The sequence below is a fragment of the Thermothelomyces heterothallicus genome (genome assembly GCF_042370625.1).
Source record: "Thermothelomyces heterothallicus CBS 202.75 unplaced genomic scaffold P884_scaffold_4, whole genome shotgun sequence".
Taxonomy (NCBI): domain Eukaryota; kingdom Fungi; phylum Ascomycota; class Sordariomycetes; order Sordariales; family Chaetomiaceae; genus Thermothelomyces; species Thermothelomyces heterothallicus.
Window position 1 is genome coordinate 955,082 of NW_027192565.1, and position 14,068 is coordinate 969,149.

The window sequence follows — 14,068 nt, forward strand, 5'->3', positions numbered from 1 at the left end:
CGAACCAGACCGGCGGAAACGCGGCATGGCCCAGCCACGGTCTCGACGCGTTGGACCCACAGGCACGGCGTAAACATCGCCACGAAGCGTCACGTTTCCAGCACAGCAAAAGGAGACATCAGGGTTGATAAGGAACGCGCAACCCTCCCGGCCCATGCAGAGAGGGCCGCATCGATTATGCCTTGGTATGTCATCCGTGTAGAACACCCAGTTGTTTGACCGCCCTCCCCCTATGGTACATAGAACCCCGACAGACCGGAAGATCAAATTGAACACAAAGAACCCATTTGCCCGTAAAAAAAGTACTCATCGCAGCCCAACCATAACCGATGGAGTTTAAAAAGTGAGAAAAAGCGCCGCTGAAATGTCATCAAGAAGTCGTCGCTCCGCCGCCGCGTTGGGGTGATTGGTTTACCCCGTTTAGCCGCCGAAGCCGTAGAGGGTGCGGCCTTGCCGCTTGAGGGCGTAGACGACGTCGAGCGACGTGACCGTCTTGCGCTTGGCGTGCTCGGTGTAGGTGACAGCGTCACGGATGACGCCCTCCAGGAAGGACTTGAGGACACCGCGGGTCTCCTCGTAGATCACTGTAAAGGAGGGCGACGCGTTAGCACGCGTTGCTTATCGACATCAAATAAAAGAGGGAAGGGGTAAAAACATACTGGCAGAGATACGCTTGACACCGCCACGACGCGCCAGACGGCGGATGGCGGGCTTGGTGATGCCCTGAATGTTGTCGCGGAGAATCTTACGGTGGCGCTTGGCGCCGCCCTTGCCGAGGCCCTTGCCGCCCTTGCCGCCTGCGGGAAACAATCCATGTTAGCATCGCGATGACCGACAATGTTTATCTCGTTGGTGCATCGAAGAGGTATTACTTACGTCCAGTCATGTTGATGGATGAGGGATCGAGTGTAGTACAACTAAGTGAGGCTGAAGATGTACGATGGTGGTTGGATGCGGGTAGGATCGGGGAAGGTTCGAGGGAAACGTGGGGAAGAGAAGCGGGCTTTAAATGTGGCAATGCCGATGCTCCATCAGCTGCAGCCGCGCTACAATCAGATCAGTCTGATTTGCTTGGCTCTGTTTTTTTTCGAACCCCTGCGCTGATTTTAGGACGCGTTCGCAGAGCGCAAGGCTAATGCTACAGGTGTGGGGCTGTCTTTTCCCATGGAAGAGCCCCACCTCGAAATCAAGTTGTACCTTTTTCCAAACGCGTGCCGATTTATGACTGGCTCAAATCAGAGGAAGTACGTACACTTTTTTTTTTCTAATTCGTATTCGCCGTTACCAAAGTAATCCATACTGCGGCAGAACAGTTAACGGCCCGGCATGCCCACGAGTCTCCGCCCTTCGCAGGTCGGCCCGGTCCCGTGACGTGCCTCCGGACACGCGCCTCTCTTATGTCACCCGCACCCCGAACCTGGCGTTGTGACACTCGGGAGTCTTCCATCCCAGCTCCCCATGCCACCTTGCCGTACACTAGTGTACGCAGACTACTCGAAGTACTCTAGTCGTAACCGACGTTTCGGGAGCCCTCCACACGGAACCGGGAGTCGCAGACGTCCTGACTACACAGAGGCTCGGATGTGGATTGTCCTCCCGCACTGCCCTACCAGGCTCTGCGGTAATAGCCCATCCCAAGGATGAGGTGCTTTGCCCACCCAATCCAAACCCATCCCGTCGTCGCGCCCTAGCCGTCGAACTATAGGAGTACAAGGAGGCGTGCATGTCTTGTCGGGCTCCAAGCCTTTTGCTCTTTAGAGAAGAAGGACACGTTGGCTGCTTGATGCTGTTGTCACGGAGCAGCGGGCGTACGTCACAAGTATCAGACTCTCTACTTTTGTTCCTCTGTAACTAGGCAAAGATCCCAAAGCCGACATCGAGTTGCTATTCAACATTGGCTGAGCGTAGTGTACAAGAGCCTGTTCGAGTCGGCCGGTGCAGTGCGTCGCTTTTGCTCTGTGTCCATGTTGCGTGCTTCGCAGTTGGGACTTTTGTGCCAACGCTGCAGCTTCCCCCTTTCGCGACGATGCGCACCCACCCAAAAGCGTAGAAGGCTAAACCCTTCGATAGCCTCGCTCTTCAACAAGTATCCGGTTTCGAATCGTTGGCCGGTCAGGCGTATCGCACGACATCCGTTCCCCAGCCTTACAACCGGCTGCGGATCTTGGAATCAATGGTACTCCGGACGTCCTCGGCCTGTGGTTGGCTGCCGATCTCCTGTTGCGGCAACGTTCGATGCCTGCGACCCCACAATTCTACAGATGGCCCTTGCGTCGCGCTGCATCAAGTTTTTGGACCAATAGAAATGCAGCGCAGCTGGCAGTCCGGAAATGCGCAGCCAAATCCTCACCCAAAAGATGCTCACTTTTGCCCGCGAAAACTGACCCCCATTTTCCCCTGCAACAGACCCCGGTTTCTGGCCGCGCGCAGCAACAAAAAAAAGCAGGCACAATCAAGCTGATCAGAAAACCCGCCCACTTAATCAGCCTGCAACGTGACCCGCAGCGCCCGCCTACTTAAACCTCCCACCCCCCCACTACTTTCTTTTCCCCTTTCAACTCACAACATCACTCCACATCCAGCCATCAAACCCCAACGCGGTTATTCCATTTCCATCAACAAACTCCATCAACTCCATCAACCCAGACATCATCATTCACAATGGCTCGCACCAAGCAGACCGCTCGCAAGTCCACCGGTGGTAAGGCCCCCCGTAAGCAGCTCGCTTCCAAGGCCGCCCGCAAGTCGGCTCCCTCGACCGGCGGTGTCAAGAAGCCTCACCGCTACAAGCCCGGTACCGTCGCTCTTCGTGAGATTCGTCGCTACCAGAAGTCGACTGAGCTGCTCATCCGCAAGCTCCCCTTCCAGCGCCTGGTATGTTAATGCCGTCTTTTAGTCAAACGCGATCGCTCGGTCGCGGGTTCCGTGCGACCGGCAATCGCGTGCATTTTTTTTTTGACGAACCTCCACTAACGCGTCTCGCTCTACAGGTCCGTGAAATTGCCCAGGACTTCAAGTCCGATCTCCGCTTCCAGAGCTCGGCCATCGGTGCCCTCCAGGAGTCGGTCGAGTCTTACCTCGTCTCCCTCTTCGAGGATACCAACCTCTGCGCCATTCACGCCAAGCGTGTCACTATCCAATCCGTAAGTTGCCACGCAAACGCACTCTATGAGTCATGCACGGTGCACACGTGACAGACGTGCTAACAACCTCCGCAGAAGGATATCCAGCTCGCTCGTCGCCTCCGTGGTGAGCGCAACTAAGCATGGTCGTTTCGGTCTTTGCTAGCTTGGGGTTTGGGAGGTTATGACTTTTCTCATTTGGGACGCGCTCTGGATGAAGGGGCTCATTCACGGCACTACGGGATACCGGCGTTTATGATTGCGATGGGTTTTTCTCTCTGGGGTTGTACAAATACACAGTGGCGAAGGGAAATGCCGCTAATATTGACGTTGATTTTATGATCATGATTTTGTGCACCGTTTATGTTCCCCGACCTAGTTGTGTGCAACACTTGTCCTGAACGAAATTGGTGCCGCGCGGCCACGCGACGCGCTCGGTTCGAGACCAAAACAAAGAGTACATCGCGAACCCTGGGCGGTCTGCTTGGTAGAGTCGACGCAGGGACGCGACTATAGCTTAGCCTCCCCCCCTTTCCCCCACCATGTCCCAAGGCTGATCAACACGCCCAGAAAGGCTTGGTCATGATCACAGAATGATGGTCTCTCACACGGGGCCGGCTGAGCAAATTTTGGTACGTATGTATGCACTCACACACACACACAGAGTACATCAGTAACAGGGCGAAACGCCTATGACCTGTTCAGTAAAGTCCATCTATCTGAGGCTACAACAATGCCCTCCATCCCGACGACCCGGCCTCGTTCCCGTTGTGGCCCTTGGCTTCTCCCGGCCTAGGCAGCCCCAGAAACTGGGCGACCTGCCCGAGGTGGTCGACGCCAAAGAAGCCCTCCGTCTTGCCCTCGGCGTTGGTGCACACCATCCAGGGCAGGCCGAAGGCGCCCGATTCGAAGGCGCGGTCCGTGTTGGCAATGAGGGCTTGCTTGATTGCGGGGGTTGTGGATTCGGCGAGGACTGCAAGAACGGGAAATTGTTAGCTTGGGGGTTGGTTGTCCGTCTGGAAGGGGCTGGGAAATTGTAAAAGAAAGGGGAAAGAAGAAAAAAAAAAGAGTGGAAGAGAAGAAGAGATGGCAGCAGGGCACCCCCCAAACTCACTCTTGTCGGCCCCGGCCTCGCCAAACAGTCCCGCCAGCGTCTGCTTCAGCACCTCGGGCTTGTGCGTCGCCACCGCGTTGCCCCAGTACTGCAGGTAGAACTCGTCCAGCGCCCTAATCAGGCGCGGCTGTTTCTGCGGCTCCTCCTCCTCCTCCTTCTCCCGCTGCTGCTGCTGCTGGTGGCCCGCGGCGGCGGCGGCATCCTGCGCGTCCTGTGCCTCGAGGTAGCACAGCGCGCGCATGATGGGCAGCGTGACGGCCGGGAAGTCGGGCGGCAGGCCGCTCGTCATGGGCACCGAGAAGTGCCGCGCCCAGCGGAGGCGCTCCGTGTTGATGTAGGTGTCCTTGTCTGTTATGTGAAGAAAGGCAACCCCGCCATTAGGTGGGTTGTTCGGGAAGGGGGGGTTTGTCAGCCCAAGTCTCGTAATGTTGGCATGAATGAACCTTGATGATTTATATTGCGAAAGAGACCGGGACGAGGAGGAGAGGCATTATTATGAGCTGGAAAAGGAGAGGAGGGGAGGGGAAGGGAGGGAAGAAACGGATGTAAATAGAAGAAAAAAGAGGAAGTAAGTAAAAAGAGTAACAGCAAAATGAAGCTTACTCTTGATTTTTATGGGCGGGACATTGCCGCACTGTTTTCCATTTTTTGATGTGCTGTGGTCAGTCTCTCGGACCAAGGTACTCTCTCAGTATGCCATTTGGAGAATCGGTCGCAACATACTTTGTGCATGAGGCCACCGAGGAAGACGGGCACGTAGGTGATGTCGCACCCCTTGAAAACCGCGTCATGCTGCGTGGTCCCTCTGTGTCAGCAAAGGGCGTTCGTTCCGTAGTGGTACTCGGTCCCTTTGCTCTTCTTCACTTAACGCACCCTGAGAACGTGATAGGCCAGATAGGCGAACGGGCTGACCGTGTCGACATATAGCGTGATCTTCGGGCGGGCCATCCTGGTGGACAATCCGGTTGCAGTCAAGGTTCTGACGGGCGATGACGATAACCGAATTGCGCGAAACTCTGCACTGATTATTAACCGATTTGTTTGTAAGCACCAGCGACGTGGTATCATATGCAAGAAGAAGCGGCCACCTAAAACTTTCAGAACGTCAGATCTTGGGGACTCCCAACAAAACGACAGAGAGAAACAGAAAGATGACGTTGAGAGACCACTGCGGACTTGATAACTAATCAACCTCGGTTCCTAGTTCAGATGACCAAGTGGCACGCCCTTAGGTGAACAGGGGAAGAACAGGGGAAGTGCCGGGTATTACATAGTACCAAAAGTATAGCCGCTTCTACCCAGTGCAACAACTCAAAGAGGAGGAGACAGAGCCACCGCCCGCCAAAATATACGTGTAAGGTATCAACTCCCCCTATGAAATTACCTTGGTGCCTTAGCCCTGCGTATTTAAGGGACCCTTGTAGTTATCCAAAGTATGTACGGAGTACGTCCGTACGCAGGTTAGAACATAGGTCCTGTATGTACTGTGCGGATTACATACGGCAGTGCGTCCACTAACCTTTGGAACGCAAAAGTACCGAGGAAGCGGACCGGGCTGACCACAACCGGTAACCCCGCATTTCAACGGGCGCTGTGGGGTCTCCACAAGACCGAGAGCCGACAATTCGAATGTTCTATCTTTGGGTGCGGGGAGCAAGACAACCATCCTCACAGAGCAATCCTCACCTGCGGAGAACACAAGGTTAAGTAAGAGAGAGAAGGAGGGGAGAGCTAAGAGGAAAAAAACGGTTCGACCCAAAATTTCGAAATCAGCAGCTTCCGTACCGGCCATTTACCAACGATAGCGATATCTGTAGCTGTACGGATTACATACATACATACATACATACGGAGTACATCAAACCGCACCCATACATGGCACATACAACAACAACAACAACAACAACAACAGGTGTCCCTAAAGTCTGTCTCTCCACATCTGTAAAATCTCAAGTTATCAAGTATGCCCCGCCGCCGCTTAGAATGCCACAGCAGCTTTGTGCTCCGTCGGCACCTTGGTGAGAACATCAAACGAGCCGGTGCCCAGCGTCCCCAACTTGCCAGCAACCAGCCTGCTAGACGGCGTCGCCAGGCAGTCCCAGTCACCCTCCAGGACCGCATCCTTGAGGAACCCGACCGTGGTTTCTGTACGCGGCAAAAAAAAAAAAAAAATACGTTAGCCCCTCGGAAAAGGAAACTCGCTGGGCGAGGGGCAGTCGAGGCCCCCAGAAAAAGCACGTACCGTAGCTCATCTTGGTGAATGGGCTGACGTTGCTCGTCAAGCCGATCCGGTTGAACGCCGTAAAGCCGCCGGCCCTGTGGTCGTGTCTGTTAGCAACGTCGTGTTTCTCATTCTCCTCTTCTTCACACCGCCGACCGGGCCGGGGGGGGGGGGGGGGGGGGGGGGGGGGGGGGGGGGGCAGAGAAGCCGAAAAGAAGCCGGCGGGAAGAGATGATGAGAAGCACCCACCTAGTCATGTAGTCGGCAATGAGGTTCAGATGCCGCGGGTCGACCGCGATACCGTGGCCGCTGAACACGGCGCTGAGCTCCTGGACGATATTGCTCCGGCAAGCCTCGACACCGTACACCTCCAGCACCTGGGCGATGTCGTTGGTCGATATCCTGTTGGGGTTGATGTAGTCGCCGTACTGCTGCATGGCCCGCAGGTTGGCGCCCTCGGTGTGCACCAGCAGCTCGGTGCGCTCCTCGCCCGTGACGGCGTCCTTCACCTTCTTAGGCTCGAACGTGGCGGTGCCGATCCGGTGGATCTGCTGGATCAGCGACTTCTTGACCGCCTCCTGCACCAGGCTGAGCATCAGGATCTTGGGAATGGACGCGTCGAACTCGAGCGTGAAGTCGACCCACTCGCCGCCCACCTCGTCACACCGGAACCGCGCCACGTGCTCGTTCTTGTTCTTGATGCGCGCCTCGCGTGACCGCGACCGCCCCTCGTCCGTCTTGCTGTCGCCCAGCCCGTCCTCCGGTTCCGGACTGCCGCCGTACGCCTCGTCCACGAACTCGAGCCTCTCCTCGCCCTCTTCGGCGTCGTCCGTCTCGCGCTGGAGCTGCTGCTGGATCGCGTCGTCCTCCTCGTCGTTCGGCCCGTACGAGACCGCCTCGGACCGGTTGGCTCGCTGCTTGGCGCTCGTGGCGTCCTCTTCACCCTCCTCGTCGTCGTCATCGTCGTCCGGCCCCCTCTCCCGTTCCGGGTTGGGTGCCGCCATCTCCACCACGCCGGACTTGACGCCGATCTCGGGCGTGGCGGCGCTGTTCTGCTTTTGCTTCTTCTTGATCTCCTTCCTCGTGAGGGCGGAGAGGAGCGGGATGAACTTGCGCTCCACCGTGTTGAGCACGTCGGCGATGGTGATAGCATACATCTTCATGTACTCGTCCGCCTCGAAGAAACGCAGCCGGATCTCGAACGACTTGGCCAGGGCGTATCCGATACCGCGCCCGACGCGCTCGCGGACCACCGCCTCCTTGGTGACGTGGGCCAGCGGGAGCACGCTGATGGACTTGGCGAACCGCTCTCCGTCCTGCTCCGAGAGCTCCTCGTTCAGGACAAGAGTCATGGACGGCGTCGAGGGCTTGGTGCTGGCCGTCATCAGGATTTCGCGGAGACGCGGGATACCCAGTGTCACGTTCCTAGCCGAGTGACCTGCCAGATGGAATGTGTTCAGCGTCATCTGGGTTGACGGCTCTCCGACAGACTGCCCAGCCACGATGCCGACGGCCTCGCCAGGTTCGACCAGGGACCGGATGTACTTGGCTGCCAAGATCTTCTCGGCGGTCTTGCGGGCGATCAGGCCCTGTTGCTTCTCCGGGCCCTTCTTGTCCTTGATCAGGCCGTCCTTGTTGGTCTTGACGTAGTCCATCAACTTGGTGTAGAACTTCTCCGACGTGGCGAAAGCGAAGGTGCTGGGGTCGAGCTCTGCCGTCACCGGGTCAAGGGGGTTGCGGGTATTGCTGGACCGGATGGCGCTCTTCATCCGCTTCATGACCTCGTCCTTGTGCTCGAACAAGGCCTGGGTTCCGGGCTCGTGGTACCTGATCTGTGGCAGCTGCGAGTCGAGATTGCGCAGGACGAACTCGAAGTCGTTGAGGTATTTCTGCTTCGAGATGTCGATGCCGTCCTCACCGAACAGGAACTGCACGACCGAGCCATCCGAGTCTCGGACCGACGAATCGTACGAGACCCTTAGACCTTCCATGCCCTTGATCAGACACCTCTGGAGGTAACCGGAACGGGACGTCTTGACGGCCGTATCGATCAGACCCTCGCGACCGGCCATGTGATGGAAGTAGTACTCCTGCGGGCGAATGCCCGTCAAGAAGCGGTTGACGATGTAACCGCCTGCCCTCACATCGGTGTCGAATGGCTTGAAGCTGGGCAAGGTCTTGCCGCTGACCATGACGGGGACGCGGCGGCCTTCGAGTACCTGCTGACCCAGGTTGCACGAGATGAGGTTGGCGTTGACGGGACTGCCCTTGGCACCGGAAGTCGTCATCGACTGCATGTGATTCTTGGGGAACTGCTTCTCGAGACCGGCGGGCAGGCAGAGCCTGGTGATTTCGGACGAGAGATCGGCTAGCGCGTGGCTGGTCAGCAACTCCAGGCCTTCCTGCTTCTTGTCGTCTCGGAGGACCTCCTCGAGACGCTCCAGGAGGAGAGGATCGTCCTTGGTCGGCTTCTGCTCCTCGAGCGACACGTACTTGGCCGCCACTCGGAGACCGATATCCGCAGCGGCCCTGATCGTCTCCCTGCGGTCCTTCTCGCCCTGCGGCGTCAAGCGAAGGTCGTCCATACCGCATGTGAAGGCGATCATGGCCAGGTATCGGGTCAGTAGGCGACCCATACTGCTGAGCAGTTTCCCCGCGACTGACGGGCCGTAGACTTCGTGGACGGCGTGGACGAAGCCGCCGCTGCTCGGGCCCAGCTGTGACTTGTCGAGGATGCCGCTGATGAACTCGCCATCCCGAAACATCACCTGGCCCTCCTCGGAGTCCTCGCCCCAGCTACGGCTCTTGATCTTAGCGGAACCGTTCATCCACAGATTCCCACAATCGGCCGGCCTGATGTTCCTCAGGATGGTGGTGATGACCTGCTTCCCCGTCCAGCGGGGCACGGGCTTGATGACGGCTGGAGGTACGAGCTCGATCCTCTCGCCCGTGATGTGTCCGCTCTCTGGCCGGAGTGCGCTGTAGATGAGCTGATGGTAGGCCCCCTGGTCGAGGAAGACGTCCTTGCTGCACAACTCGACCGACACTGACAAGTGGTCCTGGATCAAACCACGAAGGGGGTTCCCGGCTGTTCCCGAGACGTATTGGTGATCGGTATCGGCCAGTTGCAGGGCCTCCACGCGCGCAAGCTCGTTCTGCGGAAAGTGCATGTTCATCTCGTCGCCGTCAAAGTCGGCGTTGTACGTGTTGCAGTTGGCGTAGTGCATGCGGATCGTCTTCTCTCCCGGCAGGACGCGGACACGGTGGCCCATGATGGAGGGCTTGTGAAGCGTCGGTTGCCGGTTCATCAAGACCACGTCACCGTTGGTCAAATGCCGATGTACCTTCTTATTGCGCTGGCCGCTGAAGTTGTTCCCGGTCGGGGCGAGAAGCTGATTCGCCAGCGCGATACGGTCTTCTAGTGACTTGGTGCGCAGGTTGATGATCTGGCCGTTCTCGTTCTCGATGGCCGAGGCGCCAGGCCACTTGTCGACACCATTGATGACTGCCTGCTGAAGATCCTTGAAGTTATGGCTCGTCACCGGCTCGGGATACGTGAGTTTCTTGGCAAAAACGGGAGGCACTCCGATCTCGTTGGTCTCAATATTGGGATCGGGAGAGATGACACTCCTGGCCGCGAAGTTGACACGCTTGCCCATCATGTTTTTCCGGAACAGGCCCTCTTTCTTCTCGAGCTTCTGCTTGATCCCCTCTTCGTTTCGCTTGGCGGCGGCACCCTGAATCGGGTTCTTGTCACGGTCTATCAGGGAGTTGACGGCATCTTGCAGTTCCGTCCACGCCTGGTACAGCGAGCTCATGTCCCTGGTCCTCCTGTCCTCGTCCGCGGCTGTCTCTTTGGTCTTGCTGCTGATCTCCCGCGAGATCTGCGCCACGTTGGAAGCGCTCCTTAGGATCATCTTGTAGAGGTTGTTCTGCTGAGCTTCGGAGATCTGCGAATCCCCCATGCGAGCCTCTGGGCGATAACGGTTGGGGGGAACCAAGAGGGCCGTGATGAAGAACATGTCGGCTGTGAGCGGTTTGGAGTTTCTCGGCCGGGGCTTCGAGTTGTAGAGGAGGGATAGGATTTCCTGCTCTTTCTCGAAGAGCAGCTCGAGGCGCTTGTGAACTTCCATAGTGCTGAGGTACCGCTGAGCCGGCTTCGCCGCTTTCGACTTGCCCCGTTGCGTCTTTACGGCGGCATCGGTCATGACAACATCCCCGTTTTCGTCGAGCTCCTCGCCCTCGCCCTCGCTGTCGGGCTCTCCGGACGAGCCCTCGGAAGACGAGTCGACGTCGGCGATACCCTCGTCAGGGTTAAGATCGTGGTGTTTCTTGGCCTTTCGGCTCAGGGCAAGCGCGTCGACCCGCGTCCTCCCAGCTTGTGCCATAGCTGCCCTTTCCTTCTCGCTCAGGTCGCGCTCAAAGATCTTGACCCAACGGTCCTTGCGGTAGACGGGCGAAATGCCGTCGCAACTCCTGCACCGCTTCTCCTTGACGATCTGGGCGAGGAACTCCTTCACCAGCGCCCGCCTCATCTCGGCCGCGCCCTCATGCTTGCCCTTCCTGATGTCGCCAACGTTGACCTTGAGCCTGTGCTCCCGCAGGACCTGCCGCACGTATGTCTCCCTGGCGCGCATGGTGCTGTCATGCAGGTTGTTCCCCTCCTCTTCCGCCTCGTCCGCCTCGACCGTAGGAACATCGGATAACCTCAGCTTCCTGAGCTGCTCTCCCAGGTCGCTGGCGGAAAACGACTCAATCATGTTCGCCTCGTGGACAAGGCCAACCTGCAATAGCCGGAGCATGCAAGTGTACTTGTGGATTTCGTGACGCGGCAGCCGGAACTTGTGGCAGTAGACGCACTGGGCGCGGAGCAGGCGGTACGCCTGGTCCATGAAGACGGGGTGATAGACCGGTACGGGGAGCTCGATGTGACCCGGATGGCCCGGGCATTGGGCCTGGTTCAGATTGCATGTCCGGCATCTGCGTACCATGTTAGCCTAGAGGTTGTCTTGTTTATTTACCGCCTACCCCCCCTTCGCCCGTCCGTCCGGACCCGGGGGGGACGGCGCGAGCATCGGTCGTCTCACAAGGAATCGCCCCATGACCCCAGGGCGGGGTCGTAGAGACCGCCGGGTATCGGGTTGAGAAGATTGTCGAAGGTGCTGTCATTCTCGATCCGCTTGACGGAAATGGACCGGATCTCGTCGGGAGAAAGAAAGGTGAATTCGACGCTTTCGAGCGCCGACCCCACGGGCTGTGCGATATTCATGCTGGCCAAGAGGTTATTTGAGGGTCAAACTCAGCTATGCCGCACTGCAGACGCGCCGTGTCAGCGGCCGGTTGAAACGGTTCTACGGCCGGCTGGGATGTCGAGGTCGGCCGCGACAGGAAGAAAGGCCGGGGGGGGGGGGGAGGGTGTAAAAAAGTACAAAGGCTTCTTCCTCGAGATCGCAGCCTCCAGAGTCCGTGATTGGCGGGGGATTGGAGATTGGAGATGGATGCTTCCGCGAGAATATTTTTTGGCGGTCAAACCAGGCAAAACCCCACAGCTGCACTGGCGTGGGGCAACCAGTCAGTCCGCCTTGGTGCCTTTGAGCTCCAGGCTTGGCGCGGAACGGGACCTTGCACAGCTGCTGGCTGGTGTTGCAATTTCCAGCTAGTTAGCACTTCCCAAGATTATCGTCGCGTCCATCCCCTCCTAATAAGTACAAGTACACACCAACACCACAACAGTACCAAATCGAGGCTTGCGACCGTCATTTCCCAAACAAAACCGGAGAGACGATTACTCCCGCTTCGTTTTAAATCGCCGTCCGCCGCGGCGCAGCTCGAGACTGACGAGACCGGCGAGACCGAGAGTTAGGGCCGACGCCAACCCCAATCCCCAGCGATGGATCGAAACGCACAGTCCGGCGGACTTGGCCCCCGCCATGATGCCTCGTCGAGAATACAAAAGGCCGAGTCGGCAGCCGACCGCCTGGCGGCGCTCAAGGCTCGTGTGGCTGCCGCGGTTGGCAGCGCGAAGGCCAAGGGTGGCCTCAACACGCCTCTCCACCCCGCCCTCGCCGACCTCAACGCCCCCCTCAAGCCGGGCGATTCTCTCAGGAGCGCCCTGGGCCAGCGACCAACGGCAGATAGCGCAAAGACGGCCAAGGGGAGGCCAGCGGGTCTCTCGGCGACAACGCAAGATGGCCAACGAACGAACCCGTATCTCGACACGGGCAGCGCCCCTGCGGGCAAGGCGAGAGAGCCGAGACGGCTCATCTTCAACCAGAAGGGGAAATACATCCAGCAGGCGAACGCGCTGCGCAGGCAGGCGGCGCTGGAGGAGATGAAGAAGAGGATCGCCGAGCAGGCTCGCAAGGCGGGGCTGGAGGAGGACCGGGCGGCCGAGAAGGCGTTCGTGGTCGAGGCGCCTCCGGATCTGGAATGGTGGGACGAGGGGCTCGTCGACGGGAAGGACTACAGCAACGTGCCGGAGTCGATCAAGCTCTCGACCCCGGACAGCATCATCACGGTGTACATCCAGCACCCCGTCGCGATCGAGCCGCCGCAGGACAAGCTGGCCCCGGAACCCAAGCCGATGTACCTGACGCCCAAGGAGCAGCAGAAGCTCCGGCGGCAGCGGCGCATGATGGAGCTCAAGGAGAAGCAGGCCAAGATCCGGCTGGGGCTCGAGCCGGCCCCGCCGCCCAAAGTCAAGAAGTCGAACCTGATGCGCGTCCTGGGCGAGGAGGCGGTCAAGGACCCGACGGCGGTCGAGGCGCGGGTCAACCGCGAGATCGCGGAGCGCTACAACAAGCACATGCAGGCCAACGAGGAGCGCAAGCTGACCAAGGAGCAGCGGCACGAGAAGATCGCGGCGAACCAGGCCAAGGACGCGGCCAAGGGGATCCACGTCGCCGTGTTCAAGATCGGCAGCCTCGTCAACGGGCAGCACCGCTACAAGATCAACATCAACGCGACGCAGAACGGCCTCGGCGGGGTCTGCATCATGCACCCCAAGTTCAGCCTCGTCATCGTCGAGGGCGGCGAGCACAGCGTCAACAACTACAAGAAGCTCATGCTGCGCCGCATCGACTGGACCGAGTCGCTGCCGCCGCGCGACAGGGACGCCGCCTCCGCCGGCGGCCCCGCCGCGGGGCGCGACTGGCTCAGGAGCGAGGACGAGAACGGCCAGCTCAAGGACCTGTCGGCCAACAAGTGCGTGCTGGTGTTCGAGGGCGAGAGCAAGGCGCCCGCCTTCAAGAAGTGGGGGAGCAAGGTGTGCGAGACGGACGCGGAGGCGCGGGAGTTTCTCTCCCATCGGAAGATGGAGAACTTTTGGACGCAGGCGAAAAGCATCCCGATGTGAGCGACACACTTCGGCGGAGGCCGTTTTGGCGGAGGGAAGCAGAGCAGTCCTGCAACGTATCAACGTATCACCGTACATGTATGGTTCTCTGTAATCAAACAGCCATTTCGGCCCGGAGCACCATCCAACGGCTTCAGCTCATGTTGCAAACCCCGTCGGCGTTTATCCATCCCTTCTGAGGTCGGGCAGTACGCCGTCGTGCTCTCCGACTCCCGGCTTTAAAGAAAAGGGAAAGAAAAAAAAAATGGCGAGATGCG

At 58.6% G+C, this 14,068-nt stretch overlaps 5 protein-coding genes across 5 annotated transcripts; 2 read left to right on the top strand and 3 right to left on the bottom strand.

Moving 5' to 3' along the window:
- Window positions 1–420: 420 nt before the first annotated feature.
- P884DRAFT_238107 (histone-fold-containing protein) lies at window positions 421–1,015 on the bottom strand (the record flags this gene model as incomplete). The annotated part of the gene is made up of 3 exons (XM_069440067.1): window positions 877–1,015; window positions 660–797; window positions 421–584 (listed from the first exon to the last, which is right to left on the bottom strand). The coding sequence occupies exons 1-3, from the start codon at window positions 884–886 to the stop codon at window positions 421–423; spliced, it is 312 nt and encodes a 103-aa protein (XP_069300129.1). The 5' UTR covers window positions 887–1,015.
- A 1,646-nt stretch (window positions 1,016–2,661) lies between these two features.
- P884DRAFT_194033 (histone-fold-containing protein) lies at window positions 2,662–3,263 on the top strand (the record flags this gene model as incomplete). The annotated part of the gene is made up of 3 exons (XM_069437798.1): window positions 2,662–2,874; window positions 2,991–3,143; window positions 3,219–3,263. 3 exons carry the CDS (start codon window positions 2,662–2,664, stop codon window positions 3,261–3,263), a joined length of 411 nt encoding a protein of 136 aa, XP_069300130.1.
- Window positions 3,264–3,759: 496 nt separating this feature from the next.
- On the bottom strand, window positions 3,760–5,559 carry P884DRAFT_256265 (thioredoxin-like protein). Its single transcript, XM_069441052.1, has 5 exons — window positions 5,110–5,559; window positions 4,960–5,028; window positions 4,840–4,870; window positions 4,237–4,584; window positions 3,760–4,095 (listed from the first exon to the last, which is right to left on the bottom strand). Exons 1-5 carry the CDS (start codon window positions 5,302–5,304, stop codon window positions 3,848–3,850), a joined length of 891 nt encoding a protein of 296 aa, XP_069300131.1. The 5' UTR covers window positions 5,305–5,559; the 3' UTR covers window positions 3,760–3,847.
- Window positions 5,560–5,938: 379 nt separating this feature from the next.
- P884DRAFT_238116 (uncharacterized protein) lies at window positions 5,939–11,881 on the bottom strand. Its single transcript, XM_069440068.1, has 4 exons — window positions 11,545–11,881; window positions 6,707–11,437; window positions 6,479–6,552; window positions 5,939–6,381 (listed from the first exon to the last, which is right to left on the bottom strand). The coding sequence occupies exons 1-4, from the start codon at window positions 11,724–11,726 to the stop codon at window positions 6,215–6,217; spliced, it is 5,154 nt and encodes a 1,717-aa protein (XP_069300132.1). The 5' UTR covers window positions 11,727–11,881; the 3' UTR covers window positions 5,939–6,214.
- A 466-nt stretch (window positions 11,882–12,347) lies between these two features.
- P884DRAFT_193728 (pre-mRNA processing factor 3-domain-containing protein) lies at window positions 12,348–13,811 on the top strand (the record flags this gene model as incomplete). The annotated part of the gene is made up of 1 exon (XM_069437776.1): window positions 12,348–13,811. The coding sequence occupies one exon, from the start codon at window positions 12,348–12,350 to the stop codon at window positions 13,809–13,811; it is 1,464 nt and encodes a 487-aa protein (XP_069300133.1).
- Between the last annotated feature and the right edge of the window lie 257 nt (window positions 13,812–14,068).

Bases quoted from the DNA above. Each gene is read 5' to 3' on its own strand.
- P884DRAFT_256265 (XM_069441052.1), bottom strand. From the start codon at position 5,304: ATGATACCACGTCGCTGGTGCTTACAAACAAATCGGTTAATAATCAGT. The intron at 5,029-5,109 runs GTGCGTTAAGTG...GGGACCACGCAG, and splicing joins TGGCCTATCACGTTCTCAGG to CATGACGCGGTTTTCAAGGG. The intron at 4,585-4,839 runs GTAAGCTTCATT...TTCACATAACAG, and splicing joins CCCGCCCATAAAAATCAAGA to ACAAGGACACCTACATCAAC.
- P884DRAFT_238116 (XM_069440068.1), bottom strand. From the start codon at position 11,726: ATGAATATCGCACAGCCCGTGGGGTCGGCGCTCGAAAGCGTCGAATTC. The intron at 11,438-11,544 runs GTGAGACGACCG...CATGGTACGCAG, and splicing joins GGGTCATGGGGCGATTCCTT to ATGCCGGACATGCAATCTGA. The intron at 6,553-6,706 runs GTGGGTGCTTCT...ACACGACCACAG, and splicing joins ATTGCCGACTACATGACTAG to GGCCGGCGGCTTTACGGCGT.